This window comes from Juglans regia, chromosome 1, assembly GCF_001411555.2.
Source record: "Juglans regia cultivar Chandler chromosome 1, Walnut 2.0, whole genome shotgun sequence".
Lineage (NCBI taxonomy): Eukaryota > Viridiplantae > Streptophyta > Magnoliopsida > Fagales > Juglandaceae > Juglans > Juglans regia.
In genome coordinates, this window is record NC_049901.1 from 12,237,316 (window position 1) to 12,260,122 (window position 22,807).

At 35.5% G+C, this 22,807-nt stretch overlaps 1 protein-coding gene and 2 long non-coding RNA genes across 4 annotated transcripts; 1 reads left to right on the forward strand and 2 right to left on the reverse strand.

Moving 5' to 3' along the window:
* Window positions 1–8,428: 8,428 nt before the first annotated feature.
* LOC108996251 lies at window positions 8,429–8,847 on the reverse strand. The gene is made up of 3 exons (XR_004798045.1): window positions 8,779–8,847; window positions 8,537–8,620; window positions 8,429–8,442 (listed from the first exon to the last, which is right to left on the reverse strand). It is a non-coding gene; the product is annotated as an uncharacterized LOC108996251 (long non-coding RNA).
* A 1,135-nt stretch (window positions 8,848–9,982) lies between these two features.
* Window positions 9,983–11,143, reverse strand: LOC118344286. The gene is made up of 3 exons (XR_004798046.1): window positions 10,984–11,143; window positions 10,805–10,844; window positions 9,983–10,093 (listed from the first exon to the last, which is right to left on the reverse strand). It is a non-coding gene; the product is annotated as an uncharacterized LOC118344286 (long non-coding RNA).
* A 5,270-nt stretch (window positions 11,144–16,413) lies between these two features.
* On the forward strand, window positions 16,414–21,789 carry LOC108996345 (serine/threonine-protein kinase ATG1t). Of its 2 annotated transcripts, none has more exons than XM_018972194.2 (8): window positions 16,414–16,713; window positions 18,805–18,922; window positions 19,035–19,093; window positions 20,026–20,090; window positions 20,214–20,307; window positions 20,379–20,459; window positions 20,534–20,645; window positions 20,768–21,789. In XM_018972194.2, the coding sequence occupies exons 1-8, from the start codon at window positions 16,450–16,452 to the stop codon at window positions 20,833–20,835; spliced, it is 861 nt and encodes a 286-aa protein (XP_018827739.1). In that variant the 5' UTR covers window positions 16,414–16,449; the 3' UTR covers window positions 20,836–21,789. The 2 variants fall into 2 exon arrangements, 1 of the variants encoding a protein (XP_018827739.1); XR_004798035.1 differs by having other exon boundaries at window positions 16,423–16,713; window positions 20,026–20,120; window positions 20,768–21,292.
* The last annotated feature ends 1,018 nt before the right edge of the window (window positions 21,790–22,807 follow it).

Genomic DNA, 22,807 nt, shown 5'->3' on the forward strand with positions numbered 1-22,807 from the left:
TAATATAATATTTAAAAATATAACATACAAACAGTATTTCTAGGAGGAATAATTGAGTAGTAGTAAGAGAGGAGGAGAGGATAATGAAGAGGAAGTGAGAAGGATGAGAGGAAGATGAGAGCAGGAGAGGAAGAGTGAAGGAAGCAAGAGAGATGGATGAGAGAATGAAGAGGAGGTGGAGGAAAGGAAGAGGAAATGAAGAGTGGAGGAAGAGTGGAGGAGAGGGAGAGATGAGGAAGAGTGGAGAGAGGGAGAAAGGAGGAAATGATGAGAGGAGGAAGAGACGAGCGGAGGAATAGTGGAAGGAAGAAGAGAGGTGGAGAGGAGGAAGAGTAGATGAGAGAAGGAAGAGAGGAGTAGAGGAGGAGAGGAGGAAGAGTGGAGGCGTGGAGAAAGAGTGAATGAGGGAGGAAGAGAGATAGATTAGAGGAAGAGTGGAGAAGGAAAGAAAAAGATGATGAAGGGTGGAGAAGAGGATGAAAATAAGAGAAGAGGGGGGAGAGAGTGGAGGAGATGAGGAAGAGAGTGGAGGGAGGAAGAGAGGTAGAGGAGAGGATGAGGGAAAAAGTGGAGGAGTGGAAGAGGATGGAAAAAATTTGTAATAAAAAACAATATTGGAAATTTTCTGCTTTGATATTACATTTAGGAGTAATTGACTGTTAAATAAAAGTTTCTCATAATATGCATTGCGAAAATAATGCCTCAAAGAGCACAAAATAGATTATTAAAAAAAACATCAATACGTTTACCTCGCTCTATAAAATACATAAATATAGTAAGTATCTTCCGTCATCAATCGTTACAGAGTCTGTTGCTACAATGTTAAAGGCACATCAACTGGCACAGAAAACCTGTATTATTAGACAATCCTAGATAACTACAAATCTTGCAAAAAATGGAAAACGATGATGAATCTACAAAGAAATATAACAAACCTAGAGTTAATGAAGGAAAACGTTTGAAGTTCTATATTATCAAGACAATATAATGTAAAATAAAATAAAACGTTCTTGCCAAACAATCCAACAAGAGATATAATGCTTCTAACAAAACATACCTATTGATTCATTGGACAGAATACCGGAGTTAACTTGTCATAATATAGTCATTGAAAGCTGTTAATGTAAAGTATGTAACTACCATTCATCATCGAAAAATATGTCATCAGATAAAAAAGTAATAGTACATAATTATTCCTGTAATCTGCCATCAAACTTTTTACCTATGCCGTATAAATAAGAAGTATGATTTCGAATAGGAAACAACAATATCAGTACCTAAACCAATCTCTCTTCGTCCCTTCATCTTTGCATCAAAATGAAAGGTATTCCTGAATAACGGACTAAGACCTATAAAGAATATTTTATACCAAAAACAAAATAGAGTACAAAATGTCATGTATAGACCTAGAGAGCGTCTGCCTCCTTTGTATCAAAGCTTAAGATTAGCCACTAAGTCTATCCAATCAAAGTTAGGACTAAGGCCTCCTCAACAAATCTTAAGATTTGGAAGTTAAAATTTAAAACCCGTAAGGATTCAAAAATAAATTCTAAAAGTCTAATTACATCCAAATGAAAATAATATAATATTTAAAAATATTACATACAAATAGTATTTCTATGAGGAAGAAATTAGTAGTAGTAAGAGAGGAGTGGAGGAGGAGGAGGATGAGGAAGAGGAAGAGGAAGTGAGAATGAGAAGAGGAAGATGAGAGGAGGATGAGAGCAGGAGAGGAAGAGTGAAGGAAGGAAGAGAGGTGGGAGGAGAAAATGAAGATGAGAAATGGAGGAAAGGAAGAGGATGAAGAGTGGAGAAGAGGGAGAGATGAGAAAGAGTGAAGAGAGGAGGAAGAGTGGAAGGAGGAATAGAGGTGGAGACGAGGAAGAGTGGATGAGAGGAAGATAGTAGAAGAGGAGGAAAGGTAGAGATGACGAAGAGTGGATGAGAGAAAGAAGAGAGGAGGAGAGGAGGAAGAGAGGAGGCGAGGAGGAAGAGTGGAGGAGGGAGGAAGAGAGATGGAGGAGAGGAAAAGTGGAGAAGGAAAGGAGGAGAGGAGGAAGAGCGGAGAAGGAAAGGAAGAGAGGATGAAGAGTGGAGGACAGGAGAAAGATAGGAGAAGAGGGAAGAGTGGAAGAGTGGAGGCGAGGAGAAAGAGGGGAAGGAGGAACAGAGGTGGAGAGGAGGATGAGTGGATGAGAGGAAGATGGGAGAAGAGGAGGAAAGGTAGAGATAACGAAGAGTGGAGGAGAGAAGGAAGAGATGAGGAAGAGTGGAGGCGTGGAGAAAGAGTGGAGGAGAGAGGAAGAGAGATGGAGGAGAGGAAAAGTTGACAAGGAAAGGAGGAGAGGAGGAAGAGCGGAGAAGGAAAGGAAGAGAGGATGAAGAGGGGAGGATAGGAGGAAGATAGGAGAAGAGGGGAAGAGAGGAGGCAAGGAGGAACAGAGGAAGGAGGAACAGAGGTGGAGAGGAGGACGAGTAGATGAGAGGAAGAGAGGAGAAGAGGAGGAAAGGTAGAGATGACGAAGAGTGAAGGAGAGAAGGAAGATAAGAGGAGAGGAGGAAGAGTGGAGGCGTGGAGAAAGAGTGGAGGATGGAGGAGAGGAGAAGTGGAGAAGGAAAGGATGAGAGGAGGAAGAGCGGAGAAGGAAAGGAAAAGATGATGAAGAGTGGAGGATAGGAGGAAGATAGAAAAAAAGGGGAAGAGTGGAGGCGAGGAGGAAGAAAGTGGAGGGAGGGAGGAAGAGAGGTGGAGGAGAGGAGGAAAGAAAAAGTGGAGGAGTGGAGGAGGAGGAGGAGGAAAAAACTTGTAATAAAAAAAATAAAGGGAATTTTTTGCTATGATATTATTTTTAGCAGTAATTGATTGTTAAATAAAAGTTTCTCATAATATGCATTGCAAAAATAGTGCTTCAAAGAACACAAAACAGATCAATAAAAAAACATTAATAGTTTACCTCGCTCTATAAAATACATAAATATAACAAGTATCTTCCGTCATCAATCTTTATAAAATTCGTTGCTACAATGCCAAAGACATATCAACCAGCATGGAAAACCTACATTATTAAACAATCCTAGATAACTACAAATTTTGCAAATTTTGGAAAAGTATGATGAATCTACAAAGAAATATAACAAACCTAGAGTTAATGAAGGAAAACGTCTGAAGTTCTATATTATCAAGACAATGTCATATAAAATAAAATAAAAAGTTCTTGCCAAACAATCCAGTAAGAGAGATAATGCTTCTAACATAACATACATATTGATTCCTTGGGCAGAAATATTAGAGTTAACTTGTCATAATATAGTCATTGAAAGCTATTAATGTAAAGTATGTAACATCGTTCATCATCGAAAAATATGTCATCAGATTAAAAAGTAATAGAACATAATTAATCCTATAATCTGCCATCAAACTATTTACCTTTGCCGTATAAATGAGGAGTATAATTTCGAATATGCAACAAATTTATCAGTACCTAAATCAACATTTCTTCATCCCTTCATCTTTGCATCAAAATGAAAGGTATTCCTGAATAAATGACTAAGACCTATAAAGAGAATTTTATACAAAAAAAAAAAAAAGAGTACAAAATGTCATCTATATATCTAGAGAGCGTCTGCCTCCTTTGTATCAAAACTGAAGATTAGCCAGTAAGTCTATCCAATCAAAGTTGGGCCTAAGGTCTCCTCAACAAATCTCAAGATTTGGAAATTAAAATTTAAAACCGGTAAGGATTGTAAAAGAAATACAAAAAGTCTAATTATATCCAAACGAAAATAATATAATATTTAAAAATATAACTTACAAATAGTATCTCTAAGAGGAAGAAATGAGTAGTAGTAAGAGAGGATGAGAGGAGGAGAAAGATAAGGAAGAGGAAGTGAGAATGAGAAGAGGAAGATGAGAGCAGGAGAGGAAGAGTAAAGGAAGGAAGAGACGTGGAGGAGAGAATGAAGATGAGGAGTGGAGGAAAGGAAGAGGGGATGAATAGTGGAGGAGAGGGAGAGATGAGGAAGAGTGGAGAGATGGAGAAAGGAGGAAAGGACGAGAGGAGGGGAGGAATAGTGGAAGAAGGAAGAGAGGTGGAGAGGAGTAAGAGTGAAGAAGAGAAGGAAGAAAGGAGTAGATGAAGAGATAAGGAAGAGTGGAGGCGTGGAGGCGTGGAGGAAGTGTGGAGGATGGAGGAAGAGAGATGGAGGAGAGGAAGAGTGGAGAATTAGAAGAAGAGAGGACGAAGAGTGAAGGAGAGGAGGAAGATAGGAGAAGAGGGGGAATGAGTGGAGGAGAAGAGGAAGAGAGTGGAGGGATGAAGAGAGGTAGAGGAGAGGAGGAAAGAAAAAGTGGAGGAGGAGGAGAAGGGAAAAAACTTGTAATAAAAAAAAATATTGAAAATTTTCTGCCATGATATTACTTTTAGCAATAATTAACTGTTAAATAAAAGTTTCTCATAATATGCATTGCAAAAATAATGCCTTAAAGAACACAAAATATATCAATAAAAAAAATATTCATACGTTTACCTCGCTCTATAAAATATATAAATATAATAAGTATCTTCCATTATCAATCTTTACAAATTTCGTTGCTACAATGTTAAAGGCACATCAATCGGCATGGAAAACCTGCATTATTAGACAATCCTAGATAACTACAAATTTTACAAATAGTGGAAAACGATGATGAATCTACCAAGAAATATAACAAACCTAGTGAAGGAAAACGTTTGAAGTTCTATATTATCAAGACAATATAATGTAAAATAAAATAAAAAGTTCTTGCCAAACAATCCAATAAGAGACATAATGCTTCTAACATAACATATCTATTAATTCCTTGGGTAGAATACCGGAGTTAACTTGTCATAATATAGTCATTGAAAGCTGTCAATGTAAAGTATGTAACTACCCTTCATCATCCAAAAATATGTTATCAGATAAAAAAGTAATAGTACAGAATTAATTCTGTAATATGCCATCAAACTATTTACCTATGCTGTCTAAATTAGGAGTATAATTTCAAATAGGAAACGAAAATACCAGTACCTAAATCAACCTTTCTTCATCCCTTCATCTTTGCATCAAAATGAAAGGTATTCCTGAATAAAAGACCATAACCTATAAAGAGTATTTTATACAAAAAATAATAATAATGAGTACAAAATATCATCTATAGACCTAGAGAGCGTCTGCCTCCTTTGTATCAAAGCTGAAGGTTGCCACTAAAAGCTCAAGGTTTGGAAATTAAAATTTAAAACTCGTAAGAATTGAAAAAGAAATACTAAAACTCTAATTACATGCAAACAAAAATAATATAATATTTGAAAATATAACATACAAATAGTATCTCTAGGAGGAAGAAATATGTAGTAGTAAGAGAGAAGGAGAATGAGGAAGAGGAAGTGAGAAGGAGAAGGAGAAGAGGAAGAGGAAGTGAGAAGGAGAAGAGGAAGAGTGAAGGAAGGAAGATAGGTGGAGGAGAGAAGGAAATGAGGAGAGGAGGAAGAGTAATGGAGAGGGAGAGATGAGGAAGAGTGGAGTGAGGGAGAGAGAGGAGGAAGAATGGAAGGAGGAAAATAGGTGGAGGAGAGAAGGAAGAGTGGAAAAGAGGAAGAGAGGAGAAGAGGAGGAAATGAAGAGATGAGGAAGAGTGGAGAGGAAAAGAGATGGAGGAGAGAGGAAGAGTAGAGAAGAGGAGAAAATGAAGAGAGGATAAAGAGTAGGGCTATGCAGAAAAGTCGATGATCCGATCCGTCCGTGTGACCCGACCTGACCGAGAAATGCGGTTTCAACTAACTTGCAGGTTGAACCAGCTAAAGGTAAAAACGATCCGACTGCATGTTTTAACTGCTCAAGGGATTTCAATCCCTAGCAGCCAACCCTCTGGCCCTCTCCAAATCTCCCCCCTTGTTGCCATCCCTCTCCATTTCTCTCTGTGATCATCGTCATCGCCTTCTTCTCTGTTCGTCATCGTCGTCGCCTTTGTTCATCATCACTTCTCTACGTTCGTTCATGATTAAGTGCCTGAGCCCAGCAATGGCTGAAGAGATCTTGCCTGAGAGTCCATTTCCCTGCAACGAAATGTTCGTCACTTGACCTCTCTCATTGCAGGCAACACCTTCGAAGGAATGGTCACTTGGGTTACCATTGATGGTCCATGAAGATAGGTACTGGCTCCGTGGTTCCAAATCCGCCTTAATGTCCATGAGCGCTCTAAGCTCTGGATTTGCACAGACCCATGTTGGGCTCGCTAACAAAAATATGAAATTAACATAGAATAGAAATGCAGTGGAACCCATTGTGTAGGCTCAAACTAGTAGAAGCAGCACTAGTTTTTATCTCTCTCTCTCTCCCTTTCTCTCTCTCACTCAAAACAAAAAGGGTCTCTTTCTCCCCTCCCTCAATCTTTATTTAATTGTTTCTATCTTGCACTGAAAATGGCTGGTAGGAAGAGATAGAGAGAAGTGGAGTGCTGTAGCGGGAAAAGTCACCTCGGGACAATTGAGATGGAACCTTACGGAGATGTGACAGTAGGATTGAATGACTTTTGTTGAACAATAATGAAGATTATTAGAGCTCTCAGTTGCATGCAAAGTAGTTTGAAGTTGTGGTGATGAGATGGCAGTCAGGGATTTTTTTTTCTCAATTGGCAGTCAAGGATTATTACGAGGCATTGAAGTAATTTTAAGGGAGAGAGAGAGATCCAGATCTTGTCAAGCCAGATGTAATGATATAAACTCTGTTTTCGATAAAGTTGGGCATGCATGCGGTCAAACTGAGTCTTTTTAATTAGTAGCCATTATAACGGGTTGACCCAATTCAAGTCTGGTCGGGTTGGTTAGTGCCCGACTGGAAGTTGGGTCGGGTCAGTTCAGTCCCAAACACATCTCAGTTTGGTCTGGTTGCAGGCCTAATAAAGAGTGGAGGAGAGGAGGAAGAAATGAGGAAGAAAGTGGAGGGAGGAAGAGTGGAGAAGAGGAAAGAAAGAGTGGAGGATGTGGAGGACGTGGAGGAGAGGAGGAGGGAAAAAACTAGTAATAAAAAAAATATAGGAAATTTTCTACTATGATATTACTTTTAGCAGTAATTGACTATTAAAAAGTTATCATAATATGCATTGTAAAAATAATGTCTCAAATAATACAAAATAGATCAATAAAAAAACATTAATACATTTACCTCGCTCTATGAAATAAATAAACATAGCAAGTATCTTCCATCATCAATCTTTACAAAGTTCGTTGCTAAAATGCTAAAAGCATATCAACCAGCATGGAAAACCTGCATTATTAGACAATCCTAGAGAACTACAAATTTTGCAAATAATGGAAAAGTATAATTAATCTACAAAGAAACTTAACAAACATCAAGTTAATGAAGGAAAACGATTGAAGTTTCACATTATCAAGACAATATAATGTAAAATAAAATAAAAAGTTCCTGAAAACAATCCAATAAAAAACATAATACTTCTAACATAATATATCTACTGATTCTTTAGGCAAAATACCACAGCTATCTTGTCATAATATATTTATCGAAAGTTGTTAGCGTAAAGTGTGTAGCTACCCTTCATCATCGAAGAATATATGTTATCAGATAAAATAATAATAGTACGGAATTAATCATGTAATCTACCATTAAACTATTTAAACTATTTACCTTTGCCGCTAAATGAGGATTATAATTTCGAATAGAGAACGACCATATAAGTACCTAAATCAACCGTTCTTCATCCCTTCATCTTTGCATCAAAATAATGTGCAAAAGATGAGCCAGAAGTACTCATTGCTGAAAGACTCTGAAAAAAGCGTTTTAACAAAAATGATGAAAGGATTAGGACACTTGTAATCACTAGTTACTCGACAAATTATCTCTAACAAGTTCCACATATGAATTTATCTCTAGAAAATTGAATTAGTTTTTAACTGTATTGCTTTTTTGCATGACTACCTAACGTAAACAAAGTTCACTAAGCTTAACGAGGCTCTTAAAAAAAAAAAAAGTAGGAAATCATCTTTCAAAAATTAAGAGTCTCATATAGTTTCAACCAGAGGAGGCAAACGGTAAATACACTTGCAATTGACACACTTGTGCATGCAGAATATTTGGAATTAAAAGACCATAAGCCCCCATCTTGTTCCAACTTAAGAGGAAAATTCCAAGGTGTCTTACGAGGAACCCTATATAAATTTTCAAGCATATAGAATTATCCTATCAGATGAGGTCATGCACAATTACTAAAATTAGGTGTTTATTTGAGCAATTGGTTTGATATGATGTACACTAATCATTGTATGCAGACTTTGCAAAAGCAGACCCAAACCTGTCCACCAATAATTATATTCAATCAAATTTATGTTCACATATTTCAATCACACCCAATTGTTTGATAGCGTCAGCTACATTTGAAAAAGTTAACATATTGATTTCCAGGACCTATATAAAATAAAAATGTTACAGTGGCTGAAAAGAGCAGCAACTATCCAAATAGAAGTTAAATATCATTACCAAAGAAAGCGTGAATCAAAACCTTTGTTTGAAGGAAACTATGTTCAGGAAGATTTGGCTTCAAAACATCTATTAGAAAAGCCGTTGGCTCACGGATCAGGTTCTTCTGTTAAAACCACAAAGAATTGAAAGCAAAAATGAAAATCAATTTAGCCCTATGAAGCCTGTCAGTATTAAAAAAAGTAAAGCAATAACAATGGAAAATCACACGTCCTTATTATTACATTAATATACCAACTCAAAATTCATTAGAGACAACAAAACCTGAAGAAAGAGATCTGTTATGGTATAACTCGACAACCTCCCTCCATTTGAGACATCATTAGCGCAAAGTTAACAGCTCCCTACATTCCAAAAGTATGTATTAGCTACATGGTTCCAGAAAGAAAAGGTCTGTGATGGGTAAATATTAAGTTGATTAAAACATGGTTCAAAGATTTTGTTTTTAAAGGCAAAATATGGTTTCAAGATTTTCTCCTTCTCCAAAAAATAATACTTTTATACTACAACACAGTTATTCAGAAAAAGGTAAATGGAAAAAATATGAAAGGAAAAGTTTTGGCTCCAACAGGATTTCTTATTTGCTCAAGTTTCAACTCGTTTGTTTTAACAGATGAGATGAGTTGAGATGAAAGTTTAAAGTTGAATAAAATATTCTTAGAATATATTTTTCTAATATTATTTTTATTTTAAAAAATTTGAATTGTTTATTTATTTATTGTGGGAATTTGGAAAAGTTGTAATGATTAGATAAGATTATATGAAATGAGTTGAAAAGAGTTGTAAACTAGTAAATACTAAAACAACAAAACATACAAACACAGAGAGATATAGTCCAATACTTGAGGATCTGAACGAAGGATTGTCTGTAGAAGGAATAGTAAATCTGGACTATACCCAAGAAACAATGAAATGATCAGACCATGAAATTAGTAAACAAAAATAAATGATAAATAATATAATAATAACGGTAATGCAATCAATCACAATAGCAACAATGATTAAAAGAAAAAGATATCTTCACCTGTTTTGAATATATCAAAATTTTATCAAATCCCCTCTATTTGCAAACAAGTAACATGCAAAATAGATGTTTGTTCCTATAGTATGTCTTATTCAGTATCTACCAAAAAATGCATAACTAAGCACCCTCAAGAAAGAGGAGCAATCCTTTTTTTTTTTTGACAGGAACAATCTTATGTAGCAACATTCAATTCCAGCAAAAGAAAGATCCAGATAAACAATGAATGTCAAACTGGACAACAGAGACAGTGAGGAGAGATAAGCCCAATACAACCAATGCTTACAGAGATCCTGAAAGGCCAGAAATCAAATGGAGACAATTTGACAAGGACGAAGAACATGGAAGCTATGAAATATTAGCAGCCAACGAAATGTGTTTGATTGGGAAAACAAATTTGAAAGGTAAGATGTGTTTGATTGGAAAATCAACATGTAAAACCTGGAATTTGGCAACTATATCTGGTGTTCGGAGGATTCCTTGAGGGGACTCGGCGGCAAGTTCTGCAGCTTCTTTGTACTTTGTTTGGGAAAATCGTTCTTGGAAACGTTGGACAACCTGAGACCCAAAACCGAGCATCCCTGGATTTTCAGTATTATAAGAAGGCACAGAGCAATAAATAATTTAAACTCTAAGCATATATTCACATACAAGCAGTTAAAGAATAAAAACATGTAATTAAAAAACATGTTACCATTCAATATATCAACACAAACATCATTTATTCTATCATTGTGAGACCCCAGGTTCTAAAACACAATGGCAATAATACACGTCCATATTCCCACATCCACAGTGAATATGAGACAGGGATACACTATATTCCCAAGAACAGGGGTTCACAAACCTCAGGAACCACAGCCCAAAACATCATCTTTTTTATTCTTGGGATGTAATCATACTACACTTGTTAATCGTAACAAAAACAGGGTCAGCAGTAAACATCATTAATAAATCACATCTATCTCTGGTCTTATTAAAGGCTAGGCAGCACTGGTATGCTCAGGAAATCTACAAAAGTACTTAAAACTGTTCAATGCTTTGCTTTGCAGTGAAGGAGACTTTTTAGGAGAAACATGTATAAAGAGAGTGACTTGATCATTAAACAAACCAATCTTTCAAGCATTATCAAATCACAAACTGCAACATGGTTGCATAACTGCGTTAAATTTTAATTTTTATCTGCTGAAAATTTTCAAACTAGCAGAATGGGTACTTTAAGGTGGAAAAAGAATCAGCTTACAAGCTGCTCGGCTCCAGGAAGATTACCTCTTTTGGCAAGATTGACAGCAAGCTCCAAATTTTTCAACTGTAAATGTAAATAGACCCAATTTGTAAACCAAATAATTATTCTTCCATAATAAAACCAACAAAAATGCATGCTTGTGAGTATACCCGGCCACGACAAATGGTACAATTGTTAGATCATTTACTGTAGCCAATAATACCTGTCCATGCCTATTGATTGCATAAAAAACCTCCCACTGGTGAAGCTGCTGTCAAAAATATTGGATCTGGACAGATTCTATTTCTCTAAACTGCAGTTGCGGTCTCCAAGTCGTAAACAAATAATAGCCCAAGCTTGGTGATCACGTAGATCAAACTGTATTTGTGGTATATCTGTGAATTAAAAAATTCATGACTATCAATTTTGTAGCAGTTTACCGAAACAAGTACCAACAAGTAGCGACTTTGATACCTGCATTGCAACTGGAAAGTCTTCGGCAAAATCTAGGGGGAACAAAAGATCTGCGTGTTTCTTTGTAAAAGAAGGCTTCCCTACCAAAAAAAATCCAAATTCATGTAGTTATTGAGGATGCAAGAAAGTTGCGGAAGTAGAAAATGTGAATACATATTAATGATAACCATAACTTCTGTAAACTAATACTCTGCGTCTACCTCCAGGAATCCCACTTGATACCAGAAATGTTTATGAATCTCAAGCTCTTACTTCCTATAGCCATAAATTCGAATACGCATCTTTTTTTATTTTTTTTAAGACTACTTACTCCAAGTCCAACTTATACAAAACTTCTAAACAATAGCTTTGAAAATACAACCATGTGAAACCAGTATTCATTTATATTTTCCATAATTTTTCTCTTCTCCACTAAGATTTCAGTAATTCGCAAAACATAGCCGCACCTGTCCTGACCTTTTTTATTTTTTATTTTTTATTTTTTGTAAGTTGTCTAGGTATTTTGTTTTTTTTTTTCAACAATTGATCTTTTAGTGTAGGGCCTAGGCGACTTGTGGAGACCCAGTCCATCAGATTTTATGCAATTTATAATGAGTTTTACAAACAAGATACCTATTTCCAGCTTGCATGACAGAAAACCAAATCCATAACTGACTTTAAATACATACATATATAAAGAACAAAAATTTCTCTGGAACAGGGAAATCTATAGGTATGTATATGGAATTTGGAATGTGGTAGTTAAAACCTATTCCCACCCATGTATACATTTGGTTATATCAATGTTCCTTTCTAAACATAGCTCTTCACCGCTCCATGGAAACAGCGCACGAAGAACATATCACAAGTCATTTTACGGAAACCAGAACATTGAATAGACACAGAAAATGAAGGCATTACTAGACAATTCTACCTATGTCACTAAAAACAAAAGAAAGAGCAAACAACCAAAAGGTAATTAGAAAGAAATAGCAAGTTCACCTGGCTGGGCAACATAGTCCAAGATAGTTTATAAGGTGTTACAAGAACGACAGGCAAAAGAGAGCGATTAAATTCATCAAGAAATTTAGATAACAAGCATAAGTAGAGTAACACCCCGATTCCAGAGCTCTCCATGGCATGGTTCTAAACTGAAGTAACAACAGTCCCCACCCTATCAAATTCGAGCACCAACATGCTCCACGACAAGCCTTAAAATTGATAGATTGATTGATTTAAAAAAGAAAAAAAAAATGATTTCAATTCAAACGATTCATAGGTAAAAGGCTACTAGCAACTAGAGGATACGGGACATGCCTTTGATGATCACCCTGAGCATCAATAAATCTCATCCACCAAGAATAATGTAGCGAAAAAAGTGCCAAGAGGCCCGCCTTAAGGTCTCCTTCACAGCCATTACAGTTGCCGTCTTTCCTGGGCCCAAAGCTAAAAGACTAAATGTATAATAAATAAATAAAAGAATGAACTCAAAAATCAATGATAAAAATAAACGAAATTACAAAAGATTTGGTATTCAAAAGATTTTACATGAGGGAGTTAGGACCTTTTGTCTTCTCACTCGAGCAACGATCGAAAAGAGAGCAGGGCCACATTTGGGATCAGGTCCAATTGTGAATCTCTTAGCCGAATCAATGAAAATCCCTTCGTCGAAGAATACGAATCGGACCAGCAACAGATTTACCACAATGCTTACAGTTCGGATCATCGGATGCGTCTTGATTGCCGCGAAAACCACCCTTCTCTGAGTTCTCTCCATTGAAGCATGAGCCTCAATAAACCACCACTCTCTCGAATGGCTACCTGTTTGTGTGAGGAATCCTGGAATGGTAAATATACAGGCGCGCGCGTGTGTACATGTATATGTGTGTATATCTTCTCGTGTTCTTTCACCACTGGAAGATTAGAACGGCTATTTTTTGGATTTTGTTTAAAATTCAAATTAAAACTACGGTAACTAGCTTTATTCTTCAGCCTCCGAAGGAAGAGTTAAGCCTCGTTCGGTTACGAATTTACGTAAAATAAGATTAAATATTTTGTTAAAAATTGAATAAAATATTATTATAATATTATTTTTATTTTAAAATTTAAAAAAATTGAATTATTTATTATATTTTATATAAGAATTTAAAAAAATTATAATAATTATATGAGGTGAGATTAGATAATTTGATTTTATGTAACCAAACTAACCCTTAATTGATAATTCAGGTGAAATAACGATGCAAACGTTGGTAATCAGCCAATTGGAGTATTAGCTTTTGTCTTGAGAATTTCTTTTAACTCTTTTATCTCTTAAAAACAAGTATAAATCATCAGCAACATTATATTCGCACCCTTTTACAATATTTTAACTATAAAAACCGTCAAATCATTTAAATTATTTCTTTCTTATTAGATGTTTTTCACAAAATTTAAATTTCTATTTTTATCTCGAATGTAATTTTTCATTGATGAGCTTAAACGAAACGTAAATCTAGTTTATTGTAAATTCTTACTTTTTGATATAAAAAAAAAAAAAAAAAATCTATTATATCAAACTAACATCAATGCCTTGATATAAATTTATAGATTTTTTTTTTATTTGTTTCCGATTAATCATATAGTTTTACTTGTTGTAACATTGATAACATGATTGACACCCGACACTATGATAGTTTCGTGACATGAGAATGTGAAGTTCATGTAATAATTGGTTAAGCATGCATGATATGTCCTTGTAACCAATTATTATACCTTATGGTATAAACTATAACGAGACAGAAAGGCTATTCCATCAGTCCTTGAGTTCCTTTAGGATCTTTGGACTAATCTTTGTAACAAATAGTGGCAGAAAGTTATGCTTGACATTAAGATGTTGTTTGGATAGTGAATTGAAATGAGATGAAACTTGAAAGTTGAAAAAATATTATTAGAATTTTATTTTTTAATATTATTATTATTATTTTGGGATTGAAAAAATTAAATTGTTTATTATATTTTGAGTGAGAATTTAAAAAAATTGTAATAATAAGATGATATGAAATTAAACACTTTTTGTATTCAAACGAAGTTTACAAAAAGAAGCATGATTAGCTTTAGCCTTTCTTTTTTTAAGAGATTTGTTTATTGGGTCATTTACCTGTAAGTTAACTACTCGTGAATCTAGAGATCTTGTAGAGGCTAAGAAAAGAGAAATTTGTGTACCTAAATAAGCTCCTCAACTAGCTAGTGTATTTTGGACTCTATTACAGGGACCGATAGTGAATTTTTCATTTTTTTATAAAGTTTTTTTTATTTTCATCCAACAAAATGCAAAAACAAAAGTATTTGATAATAAAATGCATGCTGAATGTTGATCAGTTAATTTAGAAGAGCAGATACTTTTCATAAAGCAAATAATTGTCAATAGTAAGTTTGATATTGATGAAATGAGATGCAGTGTTGAGGAGGGAGGGATGAAACGGGATAGAGAGGGTTGTATTTGTAGAAGAAGCCATGGATGAAAAACTCAAATAAAAATCGGACGTTGGTCCTTTTGGCTCAAGATACCATGTTAAAGTTAAGAAAATTCAAAAGCACAGCAGGTGTTTGTAAAAAGTTCTTAAATAATATTTTACTCTAGAATAATCACATTTGATTCAAAATATTTTCTCACCTACATTTCCAATGTATGCCAGTACAATATAGAGACTTTTACATAACAAAATCGTCAGAGAACAACCATTTAGCTAGTGACACTTGTCTAACCTAGTCACATTAATTTGTTACAGGAAGATTCGGCAATAAGGTTTTCCAATATTTCAGAGTCATCATTTGATGCTAATGTTTATGATGCCTTAACACTCAATACTTGTTAAATTATCATGCATTTATTTCAAAAATTTTAATTAATAAAAAAATACATTTTTAATAATTTAAATTATATTTAAACATTACTCCTCAAGCGTGCACGGGCTAGATCTTTCTATATAGATACTTCTAACAGTACTTAAAATATTTAATTAAAATAAGGGAAATATAATATATATTTAGTTAAAATAAAAATATTTAATTAAAACATGTGAAATGTGGAGGTAAGGTTTGAACCCATCTACTTTGATTGATCATGTTAAATTGCAATTTGTCCAAAATATCAAAACTAATAAAAGATCTAAATTTAATTACTTAAATTATATTGGAGCCAACAGTACATTTACAGTTGTCTTGCCAAAAGTCAATCCTTAGATCGTCTATGTATTGAAAATATTCTTTGAATTCATGTCTAATGCTCAGTATATAATGTTATCTTGGATTTTAAATTTTCAATTGGCCACAAGAAAATGCCATGTATAAAAACAACTTGTTTGATCTTTCCAATAAAGTTTTTTGATATATTAATTGAGTTCCCTTAATTAGGGTATGCATATGAACTAGACTCAATAGATAAGATTGAGATTTCACCCAATTTTATGATACGTTATTCACAATTTTATTAAATTCCCCGTTGCCATAATTAATACATATTTTAATTCAATGAAATTTTTATAGAAAAAAAAAAAAAAGAAAAATATTCTGTATTACAAGGACACTGATGCTTAGTTTTGAATAATTATATGTATGCGTTAAATAGATAAATTTCGTATAATTTTATCAAGGAAAAATAGACACCATTATAAAAAAATATAAAAAAAAATTATTTAAAATTTAATTTTTTTAATAAATAATATTTATAATCATAGAGTGCGTGCACTTCTAAATATTACATCTCACTCCTTTTTTTTTTTAAAAATACATGATATGTATACAACTCAACCTCGTTTGTTTTTAGAAAACATCTTATCTCATCTTATTTCATCTAATCATTACAACTTTTACAACTTCTAATACAAAATAAAATAAACAATTTAACTTTTTTAAATCTTAAAATAAAAATAATATTAAAAAATATATTCTAATAATATTTTATTCAACTTTTTAATTTTAATTTCATCTCATCTCCGAAAACGAACCGTATCCCACATTAATTAATTTTTTTTTTAATTTTTTAAGCAAGGAAAGCTCGTGAACTTTACTGGTCTCCTTTAAAGATAACGCCCAATCAACAAACTCCACCTAGACAGAGAAGTCTAAAATTCTGGTTCTATCTATATGCCACGTGTACTAAAAAGCTCAGCTAAATTAAAATTTTAAATATATACAATTATAAAGAAAATATACATTTAATTTACAAACCTTGCCACTGCTTGATGAGCTCGGAATGCAGATCGAGACCGAAACTCGACCCGATCACTTCAAAGGTCCCGTTACGGTGGGAGACTATGTTCTGAAATCAAAACTCGGAGAGGGTTCGTTCTGCACAGTGTGGAAAGCGGAGCACAGGTTGAGCGGCCAAGAGGTGGCGTTGAAGCAGGTCTATCCGTCCAGGCTGAACCGCCAACTCAGGAACTGCTTCGACTGTGAGCTTAACTTCTTGTCCTCTGTTAACCATCCCAACATCGTCCGCCTTTTCGACGTTTTTCGGGTTCGTGATATCATTCTCTTTCTCTGCTCTTGTCGCCCACCTTTTCATTCAGTGATTTTGTTGAATCTGGGCCTTTCGTAGGTATTTACGTGTTCTTGGCCCTATTTGTGTGATCTTGGTTGGTATTAGCCACGACCCAGTTCATCAATTTTAATCTTTTTTTGGTGTTTTTTGCACATAACATTCTGCATATGTTGATAAAGAGGAAGGATTTCTTTTAGAGGAAACTATGAAATTTAGCTACAATTGAACTTAAAAGCATTTATTTCTTATAATCCCTCAGGTCCTAGAAAAATTAGTAACTTCCAAAAGGAACTTGTCAAGTCTTCAGTTGGTTTACTTAGGCTCTTGCTGAGTTGTGGTTTACTTGTCAAGTCTTTAGCTTGTCGAAGTTCTATATCGTTCATCCAGGTTTTAGCTTCTAGGTTTGGCGCTAATAAATTGGAAGCACGGAATTTTGGTTCCGGGAATGCTACCTAGAAACATGGTGATTTATCTGCAACCAATTTCTTAGGTGAATTGATTGTTGATCTTGTTGCAAGCAGGAGGTTAGTCCCAAAAAAAAAAAAAAAAAAAAACAGATTTATCAGAAGGAAGGCATGCTGTCAGGTGTTTCCATGTAGATTTGATATCCTAATGACAGTTTTTTTAATGGATATATCTTAATGAGAGATAAAACTGCTAACTTAGCATTATCGCTAAGTGTGAGTATTAAGCTTGGATACTTTATGAAATTTAAAGACAAAGGACCTGTTAAAAAGAAGCTTTAAATTGGGAATCTGGAAGAACATATTCAAGGAGCCGCATAGTTCTTGATATTTTGAAGATTAAAGAAGGCTAAACGTGGTTTACAATAGATACTTTAGATGAATTTGCAAAGGCATCCATTGCAGAGTAAAACCAGACTTGTCATGCTGCTGACTGGTGTTTAACGGTTAACTATCTTTCCCCAGTTCTCTTTGCTTGTCATGCTATTGGAAATTATCTCAAATTCCAAGATTTCCATTAACATATTGAAAAAGAAGCAAGGATTTTCAATTTATTTATAAGTTGGGGTAATGGTTCCACATCCATAAGAAAAGAGTAATGAATTTTAACTGAAGACTTTGTATAGGTCCTATCAAGAGTATTATGGCCTCAGCCCAAGCTGTGATATAGGCCCAAGTTGCTCTATAATTATGGAATAGTTTTGGTATTTTCTTGAACAGAGAGATATGTAGCTCTTGGGTTGAAGACCCCGTGCATGAGTTGAGAGTTTGTTTATTGTTTCAATCTGAGAGCACAGGTAATTCTATTTAGAGCTTGAGTTGGGTCAGTAGGAATTGGGATTAGTGTTGTCTATGGCGGGTTTCTGCGTTTTTTTTAAACCATACTTAAAATAAGATTTTTCTTTTTCTCAGTACCAAAACCTCATGATACCATAACAATTCCGTGGATTTGATTTGCAGTAGAGAAGGTAAGGGGTTTGTGTCCAAGGAAAATTGTGAGATCCATTTCTTGTTGGGGTAGTTCACCTATTGTACTGCCTGCTACAGAATGCCAAAGAAATTTTCTTCCAATGAATGGATAATTCTTATTTCTACAAGAATTTTTCCCCTTTATCTGACTACACATGTTTGGATTTCTCCATTCAATTGCCTTTTCTAATTTACTCCTCTAACTCATCTCTCTTTTCTTTTTATTGGAGATTGGTCTTCTATGAATAACCGTTTAAGATCCAATAAATTAAAATAATCTGTTCAAATTCACATCAATATTTTTAGAACTAAATTGAATATTTTCTACTCTAGATAATTTGGCACACCTGCAACATTCTGGAATGAATGCAAGTGAGTTGCTTACAAAACAACTAGTTTAATTAATCACATTCAAGGTTTTTGTGATGATTGAGAAGCTCTGCAGTGCAATTACAGAATTGAAGAGAATAAACCAATGCCCTCTGAGGGAATCTCTGGTGGTTGTATTAAGAATCTTAATGTGGGTAATTTATAATTTTGCCCATGCAAATTATACATGAGCAAACATTTGCTTCTTAAAACAGAGAAAAGAAAAGAAAATAATTCCTATATGCTCCCCTGTTGTTATCCCCAGGCTGAAGGTTGTATATTTCTGGTCCTGGAATTTTGTGCTGGTGGAAGTCTGGCTTCATATCTTCGACACCGTGGGAGAGTTCAAGAACAGATAGTGAGAGGATTTATGCAACAGCTTGGTAGCTCCTCCTTTGCTTTTCTTCCCAATATTCGGGCTTCTTAGTTGCTGCTATATTACTCCGATGGTTTGCATCAAATTGACATAATGCACTTTTGTCCTCTTTGATGCAGGAGCTGCTATGGAAATTCTGAACTCACACCACATCATTCACAGGGATTTGAAACCGGAGGTAAAAAAATTGTTCATAGGCTATGTGACTTTTGTCTAATTAGTAACATCCGGTATGGAAATTATTTACATCACGCCATTCGATGCTATAGATCATGGTGTCCCCATCAACTGAAAATAAAAGATGACACGATGTTCATTCCCTTAAGGAGAATAAAATTAAGGGCTCCCAACCCTTAAGGGTTGGCTCAAGTGGTAAAGGCCTTGGACTTGGGGGTATGCTCCCCTTAGGTCTAAGGTTAAAATTCTCTTGGGTGCAAACAATCTTTAGGGGCCATCAGATTGGGGGATTTTCCCCTTGAATTTCTCTAGGTGAACTTGCAGGAAACTTCTTGCCGAGAGCCTGTACACCCCCGGGATTAGTTGGGACACTATTCCTGGACACCCGGTGCCAATAAAAAAAAAAAAAAAAAAAAACTTTAAGGGCTCCCCATGCCTCCATGAAACATGCTTTGGTTGGTCATTGGATGGACTGGAGAGGCAAAAAGCAGTGGAAGTAAACATGACAATCTACTTGTCAAAAAAAAAATGTAAACATCAGATTGTAATTCTCTGATGGATCTTTCTTGGTAGACTTCATCAATGGGTTCCACTTGGCAACGTTATGATAGAAATAGACTTCCAATACTCTGTGTACTTATTAAACTTTTAGATCGTTTAGATGTTGCTAGGGGAGAAATTCTAGTTTTTGTGTTATCTTTTCCAAGTTAAAAAGTTAGCAATTTTGCTAGTCATGTATATGTTTATTCTGACCACTTGATGGTTTTTGGACAAAAAGAAAGGAACAATACTTTGCTAAAATTGACTAATATTGCAGTCCTAATTAGTAGTTGCAGAGGCAAATTTGTACGAACAACTCATCTTTTATGTGTGCAATATCATGAGATCAGAGTTCCTTTTAATTTGCTTATCATGGTCATTCTATTTGCACAGAATATTCTTCTCTCTGTTCCAGATGATGATGCTGTCCTAAAGATATCTGATTTTGGACTTTCTAGGTAAAAACTAGCAGAAGGGCACTAATACAGGTTGCCATTATTTATACCTTTCTTGGCAGCAAACTTTGTTGAACTTCGGTTTAAGAAATTCCTGGCATTAATTTTTGTCCTTGTTGAGGACAGATATGTACATCCAAGTGATTACGCAGAGACAGTTTGTGGAACTGCATTATACATGGCTCCAGAAGTTCTTCAATTCCAAAGATATGATGAAAAGGTAAGATCTTTGCCAAATCTCAACCTTTTTTTCTAAATTAGGAATAACTTAGATTTTGGGCTTGACTACAGGTTGACATGTGGAGTCTTGGTGCAATTCTTTTCGAGCTTCTGAATGGCTATCCTCCTTTTCGTGGTAGGACTAATGTTCAGGTACTGCTATGACCTAGTTTTGGTCCTTCAGATGTGCCAGCTCCAATCACCATTAAAATTTCTGTTTTCCTCAGCTGCTGCAGAACATCAAGTCATGTAAGCGTCTTCCATTTTCTCAGTTAATCCTTCCGGCTTTAGATCCAGACTGTGTTGATATGTGTTCAAGGCTGCTGTCTATAAATCCAGGTTTAGCATATTGCCTCAACTGAAAATATATTTATGTTATTCCTCCTCCCAAAAAAGAATTATATCTTGTGCTATTGCATCGTCTTTTAGACTTGCACTTACAGATTCATGTGATGTTTCAGCGGATCGCCTCTCCTTCAACGAATTTTATCGGCATATATTTTTGAGTAGAGAAGGAGTGGCAACTTAAAATGCATGGGAACTCCTAGGCTGATGGATTTTCCTTGCCAGACTGCGTGAAAGTGAAGCACATTGTCAAAACCCATTGAAATGAAGTGTCAATTACTTGCATACCTTTCCAATGCCCCGGCTTTAATATTTGTCTCCTCTTCTTGACATTGCGAGCAGTCTACACTGCAACCAAGTATAATCTCAGATCATTCCCTGCTGCTCTTGCCTGCATATTAAGTCAAGCTATGAGCCTGGCTTTCTTCTTGGTTTCTTGAAGGGGTGTGTTATGGTTGCATACCAGCAGGTATATAGATGAAGAAGGAAGTCCCTTAGTCTGGGATATGAGCAAGAAATTTGAATATTGGATGTAAAAATATAATTGAATCGGTCATGGATATTGTCCTGTCCGATATGATGATTAATCCTTTTGTTTTCACTATATTCTATCTGCCATATGAAGGAACGATTACCTTGAAGTTTTATTCGTTGCACGTGTAAGTTATAGGTCTTGCTTGCCACGTTACGGTGTAACACAGCTACCGGTGACGATTGGCAAGGGAGAACGAGCGGCGGCTGCAGTAGGAAGCTTCAAGAAGAAGAGGCAGAAGAGAAGTGCCAAGTGTTTGATCTTAGTGAACCGTAGTTCTTCACGTGGGGCATTCGGGATCTAAGTGAACTAAGTTACTGAAGTGGGGCGTGCAATCTGAAGTGAAGTTCAAGGGAGTGTTGACAGAAAGGCGGACTGGGCTCAGCGGGCACGGGCTTAAGGGAAATGCCCCTGAGCTGTTTGTTTCAGTTGGGCTTTATCTATTTTATTTCTGTTGGTTTATTTTTGTTGTTGCTCGGTTAGTTCAGAAAGTCTAGTACAGGCCCATGGCCTTTTTACATTTGGTAGGGTTCCCGCGTATTAGAGCCGCCGTAATGTACTTTTCTTTTTAATGCAAAATCTGAATGAAAGTTTGAATTCCTTTCCTCTCATCTTTTTCTTCTCAACATGTTCTGAAAAAGCAACCCTCAGGGAAGTTTTTTCCAGTGTTTTTATCCAATGTGTTACAAGTGGCATCAAGAGACACCATTACCTATGCAAAATATAACCCTATGGTTGAAGGTATTAGGCTAAATCAGTTGCAAGATGGGCTCAATGCCCTAAAAAAATCATAAAAATCCCAATATCAGGAGCTAAAAAAATCAACAGAGACAGAAATGATAACACTCAAAAAGCAAAATGAAGTTATTGCACAACAACTAGCTATCATTACAGCGGAGCTAAAAAAGGGAAATCCTAGTCCGGGGAGTCTTCTTTAGGAGTGCCAGGTGGAAATGACCATGAACAGTTGTAGTTACAGTAGCAGCAATAACAACTATAATTTCAACAGCAACAACAATATTTTTATCAACAGCAACAGTTCCATCAACAGTAGCAAGGTGAAGTCCAAGCACACACAGTGATGTTGGATTTAGTGATGTTGGATTTCTCTGTATTCAATGGAGAAAACCCTGCAGGTTGGATCTATAAAGTAAATCAATTTTTTCAGTTTCATAACACTACCCCCCAAAGCCGAGTGAAACTTGCCTCTTTTCAAATCCCAGATTGGGATATGTTTACCAGAGCACTACTTGTTCGATTTGGGCCTAATGCCTATAATAACTCCATGGAGGCCCTCATTAGGTTAAGGCAAACTACTACTGTTGAGGAGTACCAAGCCAACTTTGAAACATTGTCAAATAGGTTGAGAGGGATCTCAGATGCATGCAAGTTAAGTTTTTTTTTTAAGTGGATTAAAGGATGAAATCAGACTATCAGTAAGAATGTTCAACAGTACCAATTTAATCACAACCTACAGCCTAGCCAAGATACAAGAGGAAAACATCAACCTAATCAAAAGAAATCCAAAATCCAGCTCACACTATTCCTCTGAACTGGGTATGAACTGGGTATCTTAAGGAACCCCAACCATAATTTTTTTCCACCAAACTGAAAATTCCAAGCC

What these genes read in the sequence shown, in the direction of transcription:
- LOC108996345 (XM_018972194.2), top strand. Translation starts at nt 16,450, where the DNA reads ATGCAGATCGAGACCGAAACTCGACCCGATCACTTCAAAGGTCCCGTT. An exon ending in ACAGGGATTTGAAACCGGAG is followed by an intron (nt 19,094 to 20,025) that starts GTAAAAAAATTG and finishes CTATTTGCACAG; the next exon opens with AATATTCTTCTCTCTGTTCC. An exon ending in GCTGCTGTCTATAAATCCAG is followed by an intron (nt 20,646 to 20,767) that starts GTTTAGCATATT and finishes GTGATGTTTCAG; the next exon opens with CGGATCGCCTCTCCTTCAAC.